Raw genomic sequence first — 21,799 nt, 5'->3', positions numbered from 1 at the left:
GGGGTCAATTTTTCTTTGTTGCCATGTATTGTTTTATGATCATGCCACTCTATTATAACCTCCAGTTGAATATGAATCCCATAAGAAATAAAAGAAATGTGTTTTGCCTGCTATGAGAGTTCAGTCTGTGGTTAACCCTCGTGAGGCAAAAATGGATTTAAGGAACACTATAGGGTCAGGCACACAAACATGTAGTCCTGACCCTATAGTGTTAAAACCACCAGATAGGCGAGCGGGTCTGACACCAGACCTAATACAGCTGGACCCCAGCCCCAGCAGGACCTACATGCCCCTCTCACGCCCTTCTTTGTGCTGGGCATCGACTGACGGAGTACCCACAACACGGGATGACACAGAGCACACCTCCCGGAGCCTCAGTCAAAACGGACACAGGCTGGTCCCATTTATAATCCCCTAAGCAGACACTGAAGATCAATACTGAACTCTCATGACATGCAATGTTTTAACGCTATTGATCGTGGTTCGTGTTAAAACTTGTTTCTCCCACTGAGGCACAACTAAGTAGATTTGCACTGTATTGTTTAGCTAGGCCCAGCGTGTCTAAGTCCAGCAAGAAGAAGTCATAACCGCTGCTGCAGCCCGGCTAGCTTAAATGAGCCCCGCTGGCATTCAGCCGGCTATACTTTTCTGTGCTAGCAAAGATTCAGAAGTTTAGCTTCTCTCTTTTGACTGCAGTCAGCGACACTAAACATGTCGATTTAACATGTGAAACTCTAGCATGTTGCTACAATTAGTGATAATAAATTGCATAAATCGGATGTTCATAGCTATGTTTCTCTTTGCATACCTAGCGAGTGTACTCATAACAGCATATAACTCTACAGCTGAGGTTACACACCTGACTAGTATATTGTTACAAAGCAACGTAGTTAATGCATATAGTTTAAAAGTCAATTAGACATACCTGCCTAGATTACTATGTTTCTTATAATACAAAAATGTGCAAACTCTTCATGCCACTGTTTAGCCTATGTATAAATATAAAAGCACACTGTTGTGGCGTATGACCATGTATTGTATTCACCTGCACGACAAAAATAAAAAAAAACATCTAACCCCCTTGGCTCCATTTCCCCCCTTAAATATAATAAAATCTTACTTTTGTAGTCTGCAGCTGCTCTGCTCCTAATCTGCCTGCTTGACTGACATTATCAGAAGTGAGTCAATCACAATGCTTTCACATAGGATTGGTTGAGACTGTCAAGTAGGCAGATCAGGGGCAGAGTCAGTACAAGCCAAACACAGCTCTGGCCAATTAGTATCTCCTGATACAGATGCATTGAATCAATGCATATATATGAGGAAAGTTTAGTGTCTCCATTCAGAGGGTGGAGACACTGAATTGAAGTGCTGCAGAAAGCACCCCGGGAGGCACCTATGGCAGCCATATGAGGAGTGGCCAGTGAAGGTATCCCTAGGCTGTAATGTAAACACTGTGTTTACAGCAAAAAGCCCGAAGGGACTGATTATACTCACCAGAGCAAATACAATTAGCTGTAGATGTTCTCGTGACTATAGTGTCCCTTTAATTTTATTGCATCACTTTCTTTTTTTTTTATATACATTTTTGTGTTTTTTCTGTTTGTTGTATTGGGAAATATGGATTTTAATTTGACCTTTTTTTGAGGCTGAAGAGTTATAAGAAAGAAGACTTTGCTAAGTATATATATTTTTACAGGTATGAGTTTTATTTGCCTGCCCATCACTATTTGTAAAGCGATGGAGGTTAGGTAGTGATATTTCTTTTTAATGGGAGAGATTGGGGACTGCTTGTCATGGAACAGATGAGTAACTATTTAGAGCCTCCACATGCTGCTCCTGGGGGGGATGGGGGGGGGAAGCTTGGAAAGACACTGCGTCCTTCCTGCTGAATATAATTATTCATAGCCCCCACCTGCTATGAATAAGTATAATATGTTCACCCTCCATGACTTATTTTGCTCCCCCCCCCACCCTATATCCACAATTGGAGGGCGGGGGACGAGGGGGCCATGGGATGTGGCCTTCCTAGTGAAGGATCAGTTATGGCTGCCCAGTCATTAGTTCAGAACAACCAAATTTGGACTGTATTTGCCTTAAGTACATATGAAAATTGTCATTGTGGTTGGATCCAGACAAAACCCGGTCTCTAGTGTCTGTTTAGTGGGTCTTTAGCCCGTTGTGTTACACTGTATATATACCAAAGGTATTGTGAGAAACTGCAATAGTTCATTATTTTCATTTGTGTTGCTGGACTAATATGGCAGCAGTGAAATATCATGACTACTTTTCCTGCTGGAGAAGACCGGATATAGAGGATGCGGCTTCAGATCCAGGTAAGTTGCGAATTCATACTAACACGATTGGACATCTTATAGTGGGATGGTGCCAGTGCACTCCTCAATCACTAAATTGGCTACAGTGGTTACAGTTTTTAGAGTGTTCTTTAATTACTAAACTCAACTATAAAATGTCTTTATTATATCAATACATTAAAGCCTTGCCTTTACCACTCTGAAGGATACATATGCAGTCTTTATGTCTATTGGTATCACAGGATTATAAAAGAATACATCAATGTACATTCTCCCAAACCAACTTTTTATTTTCATACTTCATAAAACTGCAATGCCATAATTTTTCATGTCATAGATCTAAATTTAGGAGCCTTCATAAATTAAAGTCAGCAAAAAGGCAAAGAGCAAGTACCGAATATCACCTGCTTTTTGATAGGCCATTAATAAGCCTTGCAACCCACATATAATGCAATTTTAGAAAACATTGGTTTATATCGAACATAATTATTAATTTAATACAAAACGCAAGCAGAAAAAGGATTCACCAGAGAATCCTTTAAGTAAAAGTATTTCCATAGAACCCTATGCTTTATTACCAATGCACACTGATACCTAAAAACACTATCAAGGTTATTCACTAAAATGAGAGTTCACAGAAATTTAAAGTGAATTTCAAATTTAAGGCCAAAATATTTGAAAGTCACTTTGAATTCACATTAAATTCCTGACAATGTTCACTTTAGTCAATAAGCCTGTATGAAAAAAAGGAAAAAAGCATTTTAATAGAAGACATCCAGTTATTTTTAGATTCAGCGAATGATTAATTGCAGCAAAACCAAGAAATGTACCGACAAAAAATATATATCCAGTCAATACATACAGCTGAGACATATGAAAATAATTCTAAATGCAGAGTTATTGCAACAGACACAAACTGTTTAGGAGAATAATGTATTTATCAGGTTCCTTGAGAGGTATAGAAAAGGAACACACATAGAGGTGAGGCTTGGAATTGTAACACTAGCACAAAAAAAGATAAACTAGCCGAATAAAATATATTGTAAAAGTGAAATATGCTAAAAATATAAAAGATACTCTTTAAGTAGTTTAAAACATAAACTAATTCTCAACAGTTGTTAAAAAGTTTATAAATAAAAATAAAAACAACGTCCATGCTATTCAAAAATAAAAACACTGCGTAAATGTTCATAAAATGCAAAATGAAATAAGAATCTCTAAAAAAAATAAAAATAAAAAGGCTGAAAGCTTTCCTATACCCAGTCTCATTAAACGTCCCTATCGGGTTTTCAGCTCCACCCCTGGACAAGATGTCCGGTACTTCCCCTAGCCCGAGCTACAGGTCCCATAATTCCCAAAGAATATAGTCATGAGCTCAGTCATCGCTATAAACTAAATTTCCCATAATGCATCATGCTCTAATTCCGCAATATTTTAACAGTATTTTCTACATATCTGTGGTTTTGTACCTTTCTTCTGAACACTTATTTTTTAATAATTATTATTTTATTAATATAAAAAATGTATATGAATTTGTAACCTTATGCTTTGTATCTCCATTTAAAGACAATCATTTTGGCGCCAAAATGAAAATTTGAAGTGCTGTGAAGCCTATATAAACGTATTGATGTCAAGTTGGTGTTTTATAACTTGAAAATACCCTAAGGGGAGAAACACATTGTCGTTTTATTCTATTTCTGTATATTTTACTACCTTATTATCTGTTGTAAGCCATATACTTTTTAGCTTTTTAGTTATTTAAAATATTTTTTGATTTATACCTGACATCTGGATTTTATTTCCCTGTGGAGTTCCCTGTGGATTACCGTTAAAAGAATCCTAGGTGGGGATTATAAGACCCATGCCTGATACATAGAGCGGTTACTCTTCTCATTATATTGTAAGTATATTTTATTTTACAAATACTAACCTATATAAAGAGCTGTGATTTGCTTCATCGCTATCTTACATCAGAGGGATATCCTGCAAGTAGGGATTTAAACCACTGCATGCTGTTTTACCTAAAGTTGGTTAAAGCTCTGCTGTATGTGAGTTGATTACTGTTTTAAGTGTTGTATATCATACATTTTATTACCATATTGCACTATTGGTCCGTCTTTGTCTTTGGTTTTTCTTTTCATATGGTGTCTCTAAGGGAAGTTGCCCAATAAGCATCGTACCAGAGCTAGAAGATGGGTTGTTACCTCTAGGACTGTGCCCTAATATTTGCCATTTTTGTTAATTTCTGGACTCTTCTGTGGAATCTTTTTTTATATTTTTTTATCTTATTTATTTCTGTCCAGATTTTTTTTTTTGCGCTACCTTTCTTTTTGTTTTACTGTTCTAGTTTTCCCACTGGCTTCAGGGAATCCCCCTACCTTCAGGTGTGCTGCCTCCCATATCCCTGTTTTCAGTTGTTTTAACACTGTTCTACCTCTTATGCTATGTATATAAAAGGTGGGAAAACTGAAATTGTGGGAGGGATTTAATCCCTATAAAAACTCCACTAAACCATGGAGGGAGGAGTGATGACCTAGCACGCATGCACGCTCCTGGTGGTTTGAAGGGAGAACCCCGATAGAGGCGAGCAGCTCATGGCAGACACATAGAAGCTGGAGACACATGGGAGCCTGTGAGTCTGTGATCTAGTGAGTTTACGAGCCGGGAGCAGGAAGACACCATGAGGTACTTAGAGACACCATGAGGTACTTAGAGACGGTAACTGGTAGACGGAAGACGACGTGGTTGTGGTAATAAATTTCAGACCCACATGTGAGGAAACAAATGAGGATGGTCAGAGAACAAAAGACGGCAGTGTTTTGGCTGGAATTCATACCCCTAAGCTATTTTTTCTCTGCAATTTGTGACTAGTATCACCTGACTGGTTGTAGAAGAAAGTCCTACACTTATTTTATAGAAGAAAGATTTACATGTATTTTTTTAAGTATACAGTATACTTACTTTTCCTCTGCAACCTGTGTCTTGTATCACCTGACTGGACGTGGAAGAAAGTCCTACATATTTTTTCTTAAGTATATACTAAATGGGGCATATATCTTATTCAAAGGAAAGTCATCTTTTAGATTGCATTTTATTGTAACCGATTTCTGCTTTTTATTTTTTTGCAATCTGTGGCTTGTACCCGCTCATCAGTTATAGAAGAAAGTCCCACATATTATTTTCTAAGTATATACTAATTTTTCCTTCTGCTAGTCACAGGTTTATTTAATACTTCTTAAGTCTATACTAAGTGGAGCATTCATTTCTCCCAACTAAAGGAGAAAGTGCATAAAGAGTTAAAGAGTTAAAGTGACACAGCAAGTGAAATAAAAAAAATTCTACTAAGGAGTCAAATACATTGGCTTATAACTCCGAGTAATGGCCTAAAAAAAGAATCCTGAAAGTCAGGCCTTTAAACAAAAGATAAAAAAGAGATCAAAGATATCAGATCTGTAAAAAGGCTGTCAATTTTTTTTACTCCACAATCTCCAAGCGTGGGGGAAATAAGTGAAGGTGCCTCATTTATTCAAACTGAAGATAGAGAAAATAATGCCATTTCCATTAATGAGATGCAGGCAATGTTTTCTGAAATCTTGGGAAAAAGCCAACAGCTATTACTTGAAAAAAATCTCCTTAGAGCTTCAAAATAATGTTAAAGAGATAAAAAAGATATTGCTGCAATAAACCAAAAAAATTACAAATATTGAAGAAAGGCTGGATACTTTGGATTTTCAACAAAACAAGATGCATACACAATATGATCAATTATCTACCAAATATGGTGATCTAGAACAAAAAATATGTGACTTGGAAGACCGCAGTCAGCAAAATAATATCCGTATTAGAGGGATCAATGAACAAGTCAAAGGCGATAAATTACAGGAATATTTGTTGAATTTTTTTCGGGACATTGGCATAGTTTTTGAGCCAAATAAGAAAATAATGGACAGATTCCATCATCTGGCCAGACCAAAGGGGATACCAATAAAAGCCTTTAGAGATGTTATCATATGCTGCCATCATTATTGGTTTAAAGAACAGGTTATGCTCAAACACAGATCCAAAATGGAGAGAGAAGCAAATTATAGTTATCAAGATTTGAAAATATTCCAAGATTTGTCTTCACATACAAGAAAAGGAAGAAGATCTTTTGGGACAGTGACTAATATTCTAAAAAAAAAAAATCAGATAAAGTATACATGGTGATAACCAACCAAATTAATAGTAATGCAGGGGAATGACATAGAAATTTTCAAAAGGCCTCATTGTGGCTCCAAAAGAAATCTTTGCAATAATTGTATATACTGGTTGTAACGGATCGCCTGGCACCCCGACTGGGTACCTCTGTTAATGGATGCTCCTAGCGCTTCCTGAGGACTACAAGCACTCTGGCAGACACCACAATCACCGAATTGGAGAAGCATATGAATCCTCTCAAGCCTCTGAATGCTGTAGACCGTTGAATAGGAACCATATGAATAGGCTTACACTCCTAGCAGTCAACTGGAACAGCATGCAATAAATCCTTCCCCCAATAATGAGACGACACTTCACTTTGAGGGTAAAACAGGAACTCTGGACTGGCTCATCCAGCCTGGCTTTTATTTCCAACTCACACATACAGGCCACACCCAGGGGGAGGCATAGAAGAACCAATGACATAGATGTTACCTCCCACACATCCCCTCCCCTTAGTGTGACACATAATCCCATTATTCATACAGTTTAAAATATACATTTTACACAATATTTATAACTTCAAAACCATACATCACATTCACACAAAATTACATATCCACAATCAATCCATTCAGGGGAACAACATATTAAAAAATGGCATGGATCAGACCAGGGGTTCAAAAGTTACTAAAAGTATCTTTTAAAACCCCTAGCTTTCCAGGGCCTTCTCTGTGCTGGAGAAGTAATCCAATTATCCCCCAGCACAGAGACAGACTCCATTAAGCACATGGGGACACAAAGACAGTAAAACACTTTAAAATACATAAATTCACCTTTTACACATAACACACAGACATTTCACCTATCCCCAGATAGCTGGGATCTGCGCGCACAAAACTACCGAATAGCGCGCAGATCCTACTCACACAGTACAATTGCCATGGAGCTAAAGTCTTTCCCATAGTCTTTCATTATGAATAGGCTCCATGGTATAGCTATCTGGGGTATCACATTCCCATAAAGTCTGGTCCATAGTCCAAAGGCAAGAGGCGGGCAATCGGCCCCCTCCAAGGACACGTGGCGAGGTCAGTTTCGCCACAATCCCAAAAAGTCCCAATATGTCCATCGATGATTTTAAAAGGGCCAGTTGCAGCAATATAAAGTACAATATGCCCCAAATAACCCAGGGGCCATAGTCAGCAGGTAGGAGGCTAGCAAACAGGCTTCTCCAGGGCCCAGTGGCGAGGTTGGTTTCGCCACATTTCTCCCCTTTTCCAAACAGACTAACAGGGTACCTGACCTCTTGCCGGTCAGTGCCCTTGTTAGTCCAGCAGCCCACCCACAAGACAGAAACAGCAGTACAGCCCACCCGCAATAAATGGTTACTACACCTGGGTAAGGGAGAATCTTGTCCATGTCCAGGTGCCTTACCACGGCTGTGTGGGGGACTGGTAGGCTGCCTTCGTGGGTTGCTGAGGGGGCAGAGACCAGCGGTACTCTGTCCTGGTGCCAGCACTACCACGGGAGTAGTCTGGTTGGAGCCTGGTTGCTGGAGACCGACTGTCTCCTCTTTAGCTGCACAGCTCTGCTGCTGGAGACCGACTGTCTCCCCTTTGGATACATAGCTCCGCTGTTGGAGGGGGAGACCGACTGTCTCCCCTTTGGCTAAGCAGCCTTGTTGCTGGGGGACAGGACTGACTGTCCTTACCCCCTGTGCTGTAGGTGCAGAGACCACAGTCCCATCTGCACAGTTGTGGGGCTTACAGTCTCCCCCTGGTACATTAAGCTGCCGCTGGGGAGAGGTGGTAACCAGCTCCTCTCCCATTAGAACACTCTGCCGCTGGGGAGAGGTGGTAACAATCTCCTCTCCCATGCATACTTTCAGTCTTTGTGGAGGGAGACCGACTGTCTCTCCTCTCAATGCAGTGTCCTGCTGCTGGGGAAAGGAGACTGGGCTCTCTATTCCCTGCTGGACACTCTGCCGCTGGGGAAAGGAGACTGGGCTCCCAATTCCCAACAAATCACACTGCCGCTGGGGAGGGAGGACGGCCCCTTCAGCTCCCTGTAACTTGGGCGCAGAGACCACGGTCCCATCTGCGCTGGTGTGGGGCTTACTGTCTCCCCTTGGTGCGCTAAGCTGCCGCTGGGGAGAGGGAATAACAAACTCCTCTCCCTTACACACCTTCAGCTGCTGGGGAGAGGGGATAACAGGCTCCTCTCCCTGCACCGTAGACTGCCGCTGGGGAGCAAGAACGGCACCTTCAGCTCCCTGTAACGCACACTGCCGCTGGGGATCTGGGCCGACTGTCCAGCATCCCTGTAGGGCCAGTAGAGAGACCGCAGTCCCATCTCCACCTGCCATCTGTGGGTCTTCCCAGGACCAATCCGTGAGGCCCCTCAACATTTGTGAGTAAGGGCCACCTGCTTCCCCACCTGGCAACTCTGGCTGCTGCTGGGGATCTGGGCCGGCTGCCCAGCATCCCGGTGGGCCCGGTGGAGAGACCTTGGTCCCATCTCTACCTGCCTGTTGTGGTTCCTCACAGGACCAGTCTATGAGGACCCCCACTTCAGGTTCCTCCCGCCGCCTCAGGGAAAGACGGCTAACCTCCTCGGATGCAGCCTCTACTCGGCTGCTGTAACGCTCCTGCTGCTGAGCATACTTCCTCTCTTTTGCCAACCGGAATTCTCGGTCCAGCCTTGTGTTTCGCTCAGCCATGACCTGGTTCCAGATCACCGGGCGTGTCTCCATGGGTATATCATCCCCATACTCGGCCACTCGCTGCCTCACCTCGGCCAGCCAATCATCTCCAGAGCCAGAACCTTCCATACTTGTCTGCTCCCAGGGGCGCTGCACGACTGCTAGCGTTGCCCTCAATTTGTAAATCCAAACAGTGTCTCTGAGCTGCTTTACCTCGCACTAGGACGCCATCCCACCGCTTGCCACCAATGTAACGGATCGCCTGGCACCCCGACTGGGTACCTCCGTTAATGGATGCTCCTAGCGCTTCCTGAGGACTACAAGCACTCTGGCAGACACCACAATCACCGAATTGGAGAAGCATATGAATCCTCTCAAGCCTCTGAATGCTGTAGACCGTTGAATAGGAACCATACGAATAGGCTTACACTCCTAGCAGTCAACTGGAACAGCATGCAATAAATCCTTCCCCCAATAATGAGACGACACTTCACTTTGAGGGTAAAACAGGAACTCTGGACTGGCTCATCCAGCCTGGCTTTTATTTCCAACTCACACATACAGGCCACACCCAGGGGGAGGCATAGAAGAACCAATGACATAGATGTTACCTCCCACACATCCCCTCCCCTTAGTGTGACACATAATCCCATTATTCATACAGTTTAAAATATACATTTTACACAATATTTATAACTTCAAAACCATACATCACATTCACACAAAATTACATATCCACAATCAATCCATTCAGGGGAACAACATATAAAAATGGCATGGATCAGACCAGGGGTTCAAAAGTTACTAAAAGTATATTTTAAAACCCCTAGCTTTCCAGGGCCTTCTCTGTGCTGGAGAAGTAATCCAATTATCTCCCAGCACAGAGACAGACTCCATTAAGCACATGGGGACACAAAGACAGTAAAACACTTTAAAATACATAAATTCACCTTTTAAACATAACACACAGACATTTCACCTATCCCCAGATAGCTGTGATCTGCGCGCACAAAACTACCGAATAGCGCGCAGATCCTACTCACACAGTACAATTGCCATGGAGCTAAAGTCTTTCCCATAGTCTTTCATTATGAATAGGCTCCATGGTATAGCTATCTGGGGTATCACATTCCCATAAAGTCTGGTCCATAGTCCAAAGGCAAGAGGCGGGCAATCGGCCCCCTCCAAGGACACGTGGCGAGGTCGGTTTCGCCACAATCCCAAAAAGTCCCAATATGTCCATCGATGATTTTAAAAGGGCCAGTTGCAGCAATATAAAGTACAATATGCCCCAAACAACCCAGGGGCCATAGTCAGCAGGTAGGAGGCTAGCAAACAGGCTTCTCCAGGGCCCAGTGGCGAGGTTGGTTTCGCCACATTGGTTGGTTTCGCCACACTGGTCAATAAGAAAAAGGCTTGTGTGTGTTTTTTTTATGTGTTTTTTTTTGTTTGTTTGTTTTTTTAGCTGTTGTGGTAATGATCATTTGAATCTATCCAATAGACTTATAGAAAGTATCCCTCTAAAATAATACTTAATCACCCCTTAAATAAGTAATACTTACACTGGTATAACTTCAGGTTGATAGATAATAGAGGGAATATATTTACTAATGGCGATCACAAGTAGAGAACAGGAATAATAATATACACAATGTTAACGAATATTTATAAAACATAAATAATGAAAATTGTGAGATTTGCACTAGTATTAATAATTCTCCGAGCAACATATTTCATTATAATGCACAGTAAGGATAGGGGCACAAAGAAGATAGTATTAATAAGGGGAAGTTAGGGAGATAGAAAGAAGATAAGATATAAGATCACCTGTAATAAATGCCGGAGAATAGAATTGCTTCACAGAAATTGATTGGTGAATAGTTTCGCTAACAAATATACAGAATAGGATTTTTTTTTTTTTGCAAGAACCACATTTCACGCCATACTATAGCAAAGTTATAAGGGTTGGGAAAGAAGATGGTAAGGGGATATGGAAGAGGCAAGAACTTATCAGTAGATTGTTGGTCTAATATTAGATGTGGAAGGCTGGAAGAAAGGAGATTTCATCTAAGGCAAAGAAAAATTTTTTTTACAGTAAGAGTAATAAGGATATGGAATTCTCTGCCTGAAGAGGTGGTTTTATCAGAGTCCATACAGATGTTTAAACTGAAATTGGATAAATACTTACAAAAACATCCAATAAAAGAAATAAGCACGCTAAATATTTATAAAGTGCAAATTTAACTCACTGTATTAATAAAGTGAGGTAGTGCAAACAATTTATACCACTTCCTGATAAAGTGCAAAATGCAAGTGCTACATCCAAACACTTATACCACTCTTTATAAGTGCAATATGAAAAAATTCTTAATGCCAAAATTATAAAGTGATCTAATGCATTAAAAGACCAAATATGGTACACTTACTAAAATCATATGCTTGAAGTAAACCTCTGTTTCAAATAGTGTTACATAAAAAAGAAATACAATACAAAGCATATATAGTGAAGCATTGCTTTATAAAAAATAAGAGTGTATGTAAAAGTTTCACTCACAAGCAGAGAGCAGATGAGCCTGCTCTACTTTTGACAACTCCAAATGCAGAAAGATACACTGCAGCCAATAAAGTAAAACGGTTTATTTCCACAGTTAAAAAAAATACAGCATCCATTCATATGTTCCGGATCCCTGTACAAGACTGTCCTTTTGTGGGTTCTTGCATCCGCCGGCTAAATCAATCAGTCCGTGCACCCTCACGATCGGCAAAGTCCACAGGATACTTCTGGGAGGCGTGTCGTGCATGATGGCGTCACGTAGCCAATCAGATAACGCGTTTCGCCAAGAGGTCGACTTCTTAAGAGATTTTTAGTGGGTTACATTTTTCCAACTATCCCACAAAGGCATACCATTTCTTAAAGGAGGCACCCAAGGGTATTTCAAAAGGCATATTTTAAACCTTAGCGTGGAATAATTTTTCCGCTAGCTTGTACCAAGTGTACACAAGTGAGACACAGCCATTTAAGTTTGCATTTTTACACTGGGTCCACGCCCCACTTTAGAATTATTTTAGTAGGTTGTGTTTTTTCCAATTACTCCACAAAGGCATACCATTTCCTAAAGAAGATACCCCAGGGTGTTTCAAAAGGCATATTTTAAACCTTAGCATGGTATTAGTTTTTCACTAGCCTGTACCAAGTGTAGAGGTAATATGCATTTTTTCCCTTTTTTAAAACATTTCTTTTACTTTTTGAAAGTTTTTTAGCTTATAAAAACATATTTTTTTTAGCTTTTAACAACTTTTTATCACTATATTAAAACTATGTTTAAACTTTTTAAATGTTTTTTTTTTTACTTTTAACCCCTAACTAGGCTTACAGTAAATCACCCAATTTCCCACTAACTTCTACCCACCCTACCTAAATAAATAAATATTTTACAAATATTTAAGTAACTAACTAAATCAATTTAACCCCTGAGGATTAAAAATAAATAAAAGTTAACCCTCGTGGGTTAAAAGAAACAATCAGATCACAGTGAAATACTGTGATCTGTATTTTGATCACTGCAGACAGTGATCAAAGGGCAGGGGAGGGGTTACATTTTATTTGAAAGAGGTGAGGGGGGTGGGATTTTCTAACTCACACGTTTCTGCAGGGAGACAGATCGGGTTTCACAGTAGCAAGTGTGATCGCTATAACATTAACCCCACAAATGCTGCAATTGTGGATATCTGGGGTTAATTTTAGTATTGGATGGAAATGTTCTCTCCAGCCTCCTTAAGGGGTTAATTTATTACGTTAAAAGTCAAATGTAGAGATTCTCACACAGACAAGTGGTAAGGTTTCATAAAACTTTTACAATACTTTACTATTATTGCATCATCTATTATTTTGGGACTAATTTCATTTTGCATTTTATAAACCTTTTTAAATTTTGATTAGTACTGTCATAATGTTTGATTAGTGTTGTGTTTTTTTTTTTTAATCTAATGTGACATCCAATATCATACATTTTGGAGTTTAGTCACTTAATTTAGTTGTATACTATACTTCACTAAGGCAATCATTGAAGTTCAGACTTCTCCAACAAACTAATTTTAGCTAGAGCTACTTACAACTATAAACTAACCCATTTTGGCTAATAGTAAAGTTCTCCTTAGGACTTAGAAGGGATGTATAGAGATAGCTTTTTAGGGCAGGTTTAGAGATGTAATATGCATTTTTAATCTAATATAAACTAAGCTTTATGTTTTCATAATTTCAAATTCAAATCAATAAGTGTGTGGGCGTGCTGTGTAAAAATATTCTCATGTAATTGTAATGATGTAATTGACTCATGAAAGAGGTCAACATCTATTATTCAAATGCTTAAAGTATTTAATAGAATATAATGCTGATTTAAGATGTTTCATGTAATCATTCAATTAACCTAGTGGTTCAAGTAAAATTTGACTCAACTCTATGCATTCCAAATTGTAAAATTTGCTTTTAACACTCAATTTTCTTTTTAGTATCTAATATTTGTATCATATATCTTTTTATATATTCTCTTAGTATATTGGGTTTATTGAGAACTAAAGTTGCTGAGCAAATGCACTGTTTCTTAAAGAAATTAAAAGGAAGATCGCCCTGGACTTCTGTTTGGTGCAACATATTGAAAGAATTGAGCCTATGCAGTATCAACATATTGTATTGTTAGGAAAGAATTGTATTGTCTGCAATAATTGATACATTTAGTCTCAGCAAATAATTATTGAGTGTCTTTTTTATATATTCTAGTAGTTGCTTTAAAATTCAGAGATTCTATTATATTGTGATTCATGGGTAATATTACAAATAATGCAGGATGTGTATGTTGATGATGCTATAATTAGAATTATATTTTAAAGTGATGGAGTTATCTGTGTGGTAGGGCTTTCTAGTATTATTCTTGAGAGTAAAGTGGAATTTATTTTAATTAAAATCATGTTATAATTTCTTAGTTTTTTACTGAACAATATCTTAAAAGTATTTTTATTCTGCAAATATGCCAAGGTCCTTTCAATTTACTCTGTTTCAAATTGACCTCCTTCAATATCATTGATCCAAGATATATATCAACAACTCATAGGCTAGAAATTACCATCTACGCTTTTTATATATATTTTCATCATTTTAGCATGGCCTGTTCTTTCTATCTCTCACTATATAAGTATATTTGATAAGCAACATTTTATGTTGAAAGGTAATGCTTTCCTAACGTTGCTTGAGTACTGTCCCATATAAGTAAGGGATTTGTGAAACCTGTTGCATTCCCAATGTTATCACTAGTTCTTGTATCCCCCTGCCCAAGAATCAACTAAGGGATAGATCAGAAGAGTCCAGTTGTCAGTGATGAATCTCGTGATGATATTGCACTTTTCAACACCACTGCAGACATACTTTGTTTAGGTTTGGCCCAGGAGGAATTTGACTATGACTAAGAGTCAACATTTTTATAAGAAGAAGGTCCAGAGAGGAGAGGCACTATTTTCTCCAACTCATGTGCATTGTCCTTCTTTCTTTTGAATGGTCTTATCCAATTGTAGCATTATCTAGTACAAGAACCACAAGTAGCTTGCATACTGTCACTATTATCACCACTGCCAACATCTAAACTCTTTCCATTAACATTAATCACTATAGTCACCAAAACAACTTTAACTTAATGAAGCAGTTTTGGTGTATAGCTCATGCACCTGCAGTCTCACTGCTTAATTATCTGTCATTTAGGAGTTAAATAACTTTGTTTATGAACCCTAGTCACACCTCCCTGCATGTGACTTGCACAGCCTCCCTAAACACTTCATGTAAAGAGTCATCTACAGTTTATCCATCCTTTATTGCAAGTTCTGTTTTAATTTAGATTTTCTTATCCCCTGCTCTGTTAATAGCTTGCTAGACTCTGCAAGAGCCTCCTGTATGTGATTAAAGTTCAACTTACAGAGAAAGAGATACAATCGTTTAAGGGAAATTGCATCTGATTGAAAGTGAAAACAGTTTTTTTTTTTCATGCAGACTGTGTCAATCAGAGCCAGAGGAGTTGTGACAATGGTTGCATAAACAGAAAAAAAAGTGATTTAACTCCTAAATAGCAGTGAATTGAGCAGTGCAACCTGAGAGGCATGATCTACACAGAAAAACTGTTTCATTAAGCTAAAGTTGTTTAGGTGACTATAGTGTTCCTTTAAGTGCCTCCAAGAAGGGTGATTTGCAAAGTGTAAATTTAGTGACAAGGAAATGAGTAGAGGGAGAGTGGTGGGTCATCTCACGAGTGCTAACATGACCCTACATCTGGAAATACACAAGTCTGTATTAGTGAAGGAAGAAGAAGAAAAGAAAGTGCTAAATTAGACATCAAGTCCACTGGTAGTGTAAGATTCTGTGCAGGTCTCGAAACCCACCAGCAGTGGTACCTCCTTCTATATTACCATCTTTATGCATGGCAGGGGGCATGATGAGGGTAGTGCCAGTAGTTGACAGACTCATATTGAACATGAACAGTTGGACACCTTGTCATTCCAGGGACATGCCCACTAGCACACTCTTGAAAATGTTAAATTTCATTTAAGGAGCAGTCAAAACCCACCTGATTAAACATATGATCAGTATGCGCTTCTTTTTCAATTATACCTTTTAGGCAACTGATACAGGGCCTTCCTCTGCAATAGACTTGTGCATTTGATTTTTAATAAATTGCAATTCATACAGTATTCTGACCGATCAGTGGGTCTACTCAATTTCATACCTCCATATTGCCATATGGATGTATGATGAAGCAGAGACACAGACAATGGATTAACAGTTGATTCAGAATTTGGAGGTCCTTATGTGGCACCAAAAAAAACCGAGATGAATATTGGTAAGGGAACAGCCACTAAATCAAACAAGTAAAGAATGAAAGAAATCAAGTAAATAAAAAATAAACCAGGGATCAGGCAGACTGAATGCTTAAAATATGCAACCAAATGCTCAGAAGTAACTAATAGCTCAAAAATGCATATATTGACTGAATTTAGACTAAATGCTAATGATAAGTTATCTTTTTATTTGTTCATAATTTGGTCAGAACTCAGCAGAAACAGTTGGTATAAGCTTATAGGGTACACTGAAAGACAGTCACTCACACTACAGTTTGGATGTGTGGGAAAGATTTGCTCTTTTCAGGGTGAAAGTGGTAACTGGGTTGTCAATTGCCCACTCTCTTTCCCCTTTCATTTTTTTAAAAATTCATTTTTTCAACTTAAAATTAGCCCTGCTGCTGCTGTTCTGCTTTTTTTTCATTAATACAAGATTGCAAAAGGAAAAACAATCAATCATTATAAACCTTGTATAAACGGTTGTGTCACTTACTATTTTTTAAAACTGTTATAATAATATAATTTCAATCACTCAGAATTGGTACTGAAGAAATGCTCGTTATTTGCATTGCCATTAGACTAGACCAGCATTTCCCAATTTGTGTTCCGCAAGAACAAAATTGGGGTTCCGCCGTGAATTGCCCCATCCAAGATGGCCACCGCTCCCTGCTTTTCCCGGAAGGTCGGAAACACCAGAAGTGAGCGGCTGCAATCTTATAAAGAGATTGCGAAATTGCCACACGCTTATGCATGCCTGCCCTGTGTCAGCTCGCCCAGCATCATTTAAGGTAAGAATTCCTCCCAGCCCAGTATTCCTTCATTTCTCTCTCCTCCCAGCATTCATTAACTCTTATCTCCTCCCAGGACTCCTTTACTCCTCTTTCCCCCCCTGTATTTTTTTACTCCTCTCTCCTTCAGTATTATCCCATTCCTCTCTCCCCTAGTGTTAAGCCAACTCTTTCTCCAATATCACTCCATCTCTTTCTTCATTTGTCACACCATCTCTCTACCCAGAGTCACTCTTTTTATTTCCTCATCTCCCATCATCTCCCCGCTAGCGTTTCTCTCTTGCACAGACCTCCATTACTGCTGTTTTGAAACTCAACACTGTGCGCCATAATGAGAGAACTTATCTCTACATATCTGGAGAGGCATTGTTACTATACACAAGCCAAGGGGTGTGATTCTGTATTTATATATTTTGTGAGAGTATATTTTTGTTGCCAACAGGAGCCAAAAACTTACAGACCAAGAGTGGACAAATAAAAATAGCTAGCTCTATAAATAGCACACACAAAAGGGCTGAATGAGATTTTATCTCACCTCCCTCATTATAAAGGAAACCTACACCATTAGTATCCCACTCCTGGGACTGGTTATCCCACACTGAACTTGCAGATTTTAGCCTAAATGTTCACCTCAATACAATTCACTGTTAAGTGAATACATTTCAAAGTATAAGAATTGTACAATGAGAACATAAAGATTCCAGATCTTTTAAATTTGTATTTATAAATAAATTATTAGAAATGGCTAGTGAATATTTTGGGGATATGTCTTTTCTGCAATATACCACTTAAATTTTTCCTTATTATTATCGCCTCCCCCCATCCTTATCAACTAAACTTTGACATTTTTATGTCAGTACGTTTATGGGTCAAGTAATTGGCTGCCTTACACTGACTTGACATATTGATCCAAGTGCAATATCTAATTTATTTTGATAAATGCTCCATGTAGTTCCCTATTGTTCACACAAGAGCAGGGGTTTGACTTTTGGTTCAAGTGAGGCTTGCTTGCATAGTGACATATAGTGTTCATGGGAGTAGCTGCATTCTCTTCTAACTTCCAAATAATTGCAAGAGTGAAATGAGAGTATCCACATGATTTTGGCAATTTTAAAATAATTGGTTATTTATTTTTACTTATTTACATATAATTGTATTTAAATATAAATATATATGTAATGTGTATTTTTTTTTCTGCGTACTATCAGTAGAAATTTGTGATATACCCAAACATTTTCATTCTAAGAGCCGTTAACAAAACAGCGTCCTTTGGTGAAATCTGTAGTAAAGTGTTCTCTTTACTCCAAGATTGAGGAAAAATCCTGCTTATGTTCATTTCTTTCCACGAGCTTTATAAAAAAAACCAAAAAAAACAGCATCCTTTGCAGTCAGGTAGTGAAACCTGTTTAAAAGTGTTCTAATGTTTTTGCTCCAAGACTGATTCAAAATCCTTCTTACATTAAGTTCTTTATAAGAGCATTATAAAAAAAACAGTATCCATTGCAGTCAGATAGTGAGATCTGTATTTTTTTTTTCAGGTTAGAAAACCATGAATTTGGACAACTGGTTAAAACAAGGAACTATCAAGAGAAAAACTATTACTACTTCTAACTGTTCAACAATTCAAAACAAGAAACTGAGAAAGAAGATACAACAAGAAATCAAGAAAACAAGCAGAGACAAGCAGAGACAAGTGACAAGTCAAAGAAAAGCACAAAATGCTACCCAATCTTCTTCTCAAACAAAGAAAAGAAAATATGATGACAGCTACTTAAAATTTGGATTCACAAGTGCCAGAAATAAAAATATACATCAAGCACAATGCTCACTTTGCAAGAAATTATTGCCAGACAGTTTGTTAGCACCTGCTAAATTACGCCGTCATTTTGAGCAAAACCACGCGAAGTACAACGATAAAGACATTGCCTTTTTTCAGTAAAAGCTTCAGGAGTATCATACGACTAAGCAGTTTATGAGCAAAATATTTGAAAATGATAATAAAAAAGCCACTTATTAAAAGGTTTGTGCTATGGCGCAAATTTATTTTTTTAGGGGGTTCCATGATGTTGGTATACTATCTCAAAGGGTTCCACGGGAAAACATTAATTGGGAATACCTGGACTAGACAATGTTGTTGATAACTACACTAATGTGCCCTTTTCTACCCTTTTTATTTCTAACAGCTACCAAATAATTTTTTGTAATGATTTGCACTGCCAAAATTCTTATGAATTAAAATGCCATATGAACAATTCAGACAACTCAAACTAAATTATTATTTTTTTTCAGACAAAAAGATTTGGCCAAATATAATTCTCTCATCATACACAAGTCTAATAAACACTAAGTTGGCAATAAATCTTCTATAAGTATTAACATCAGCTTTTAGCCTTGCCCACTCCAAACATATGCATCTTCACTGAGATATAAAGAGGCTAGTCTAACAAAGCAACTTGTGCGGTAATGAAAATTTACCCAAAATCAAGAGTAAGATAATCTCAGTTAAGCTAGATAGGCTACAATTGGCTGATTCCACTGTAAGCTAGATTTTTTTGGGTATTGAGTATGAAATTGTCAGTTAAATATAGATCTACTCTATGGACTTTTTCTACCTTATGAGTGTTAAATTGGAGTTATAACTGAACTATATGATTTCATTTTACAAGTAAATATATATAAATATACCTTTTGATTACCATTGACATTGTTTTTCTTTTCAACTTGAAATTCAGTACAATAATATGTGGAGTTCAGTCACTAAATACAGCTGTACACCATACTTCACTAAGGTGATCATTGAGATTGAGAGTTCTCAGTTCAGATAGAGCTACCTGTGATGATTAAGAGCCCCACTATGAAGTTCCAAGTGGGATTCGGTAGGGATATTTAGAGATAGTTATTTAGAGCAAGTCTTTAGATGTAATATACATTTTTTTTATCTAATCTAATATAAACTTTATTTTCATACAGTGAAATTCAAATCCATAAGTGTGTACATGCTGTAAGAAAATTGTAATATTCTAATGCAATTGACTTCTGAGAAAGGCCAAAGTTCATTATATCCAAGTACTTGAAAGTCTTTCATTAAATATTTAAGTATTTTAAATATTTCAAAGTTCTTGCAATTTAACTGAGTGTTAAATTAGATTCATAACTAAACTATAGGATTGTGATATCGAGCAGCAAGAGTGAAACAAAACTGTTTCCATCCATCCATCCGTCTGTCTTTTTCACTGGTTAATAAGCTACCAGTTTATGACTATTGTCTTAACAAGCATTTTTTTTCTAATTCATCACATTTATTTTTAATAATTGCTTACCTGACTCACAGGCAAATGTCTTTGAAGTCTCATCATAAAATATAATTGCTACCGCATGTTTCTTGGTCTCTCGAGGCAGTCTTGTTATAGTTTTGATATTGTGCAGCTCTGTTACCTTGAAAAAGAAAAATGTATATTTGTTTCATATGTGACAGAAAATACTTCTGAGATCTAATGTCAATATTCTTAGTTAAATAGTTAAAGAAATATCAGCACCATTCACCATTCCTAATACATTTTTAACTGGTGTTAATAGTTAGTATCATTGCATAATATAATTTATATTACAATGGCACGTGTTTTGAATAATGTTAGTTGTAGAAGTAGTTTTTCTTAATCGCTTCACAGCCAAGCACAGTCTAATTTAATTAAAAAAAGAGCATTATGTTTATTTGAAACATGGGGCATATAGCTATCACGTAATTGAAGATAGAACTGTATTTTTTTTTAGTAAAGATTATTTTTTATTTTACACGATTTTACTTATTGTATTGTTTATCTGTTCAATATTTACAAAATTATAGAATTAATATATTTTAGTGTCGTATGGAGCACATAAAAGTGAAAGATGAGCCCGGCCCAGTTGTCTACATTAGGTCATTAGGTAACAGGCTATTTGTACATGCACGTAGAAACAATAAAGTGAGCCATTTGTTAGCTTTTTTTGGGTTATTATAAAAAGTAATGTGGTAGGCAATAAAGAAAACAAGCTAGTTTAGGCTAATCTGAGTGACTGGCATCCCTGGGATATTGCAAGACTGGTCTAAGTTACATGAAAGGAAAACCCACTACAACCTGACTCTCAATCACATGACTTCTCTACACTGTTGGAAACAATAATAAGAAATGCAAACAGGTGTAAAATGTTCTGGTCTTTGGAGGAATAGGCAACCTTCGGCACTCCAGATGTCATCTCCAATGATATTCTTAGGGCCATAATAATGGAATGTAATCAGGGGAAATGTAGTCCACAAGTGTGGAGTATCAAAGGTTGCCTAACCCTGGACTAGTCTATTGTATGAAATATCACAATGTATTATATTATAATATATTAAGTTCTAAAATGTAAATTACATAAAAGAAAACAAAATATCCTCAGTCCATAGGGTGCTAAAGGTAGAATTTATTTAGCCTGACCTGGCAATGACAAGAGGTTTGACAAAAAAAAAACCAACAACTCATAAGGCTGGAGTGTTGCCAGTTTTTTATACACTACCCTTTACTCATGTATCTCTCTACAGTAGAATAAAGAGAGCATTATGTTGTTTGCTCTAGTAGAGACCAAGGTTAGCAATTGAGTCACAGATTCATCTATTATACAGAATCATTGAAACCTTATTAAATTAAAAAATAATCCAGTGCTCTGTCACACTATTGTAGGCACAGAGACTGATACCAAGTACTACATAATCTCCCATATGATTCTTTAAATCTGCAACCTAAGGCCCCCATTCTTTTTTCTAAACATACATAGTTCCAGGAACTGAAAAAAAGTAGATGAAACTTAATAAACACTCCAAAACTCTAAAGCCCTTCAACGTGTTCAATATTTGTCGCAGTATAGTAAAGGAAAGAGATCCAGACACTCCTTGGTTTAAAAATAGGCAGTTTATTGGAACCACA

At 37.8% G+C, this 21,799-nt stretch overlaps 1 protein-coding gene across 1 annotated transcript in view; it reads right to left on the bottom strand.

Moving 5' to 3' along the window:
• The window catches only part of DOK6 (docking protein 6), a 520,118-nt gene that overhangs the window by 211,525 nt on the left and 286,794 nt on the right, over positions 1-21,799 (bottom strand). Inside the window, exon 3 of the mRNA XM_063453051.1 lies at positions 20,177-20,291. Within this exon, the coding sequence (XP_063309121.1) occupies positions 20,177-20,291 (115 nt within the window). The remainder of the gene's footprint in view (positions 1-20,176; positions 20,292-21,799) is intronic.

This window comes from Pelobates fuscus, chromosome 4, assembly GCF_036172605.1.
Source record: "Pelobates fuscus isolate aPelFus1 chromosome 4, aPelFus1.pri, whole genome shotgun sequence".
NCBI lineage: Eukaryota > Metazoa > Chordata > Amphibia > Anura > Pelobatidae > Pelobates > Pelobates fuscus.
This window is presented reverse-complemented; position numbering and strand designations above follow the sequence as displayed.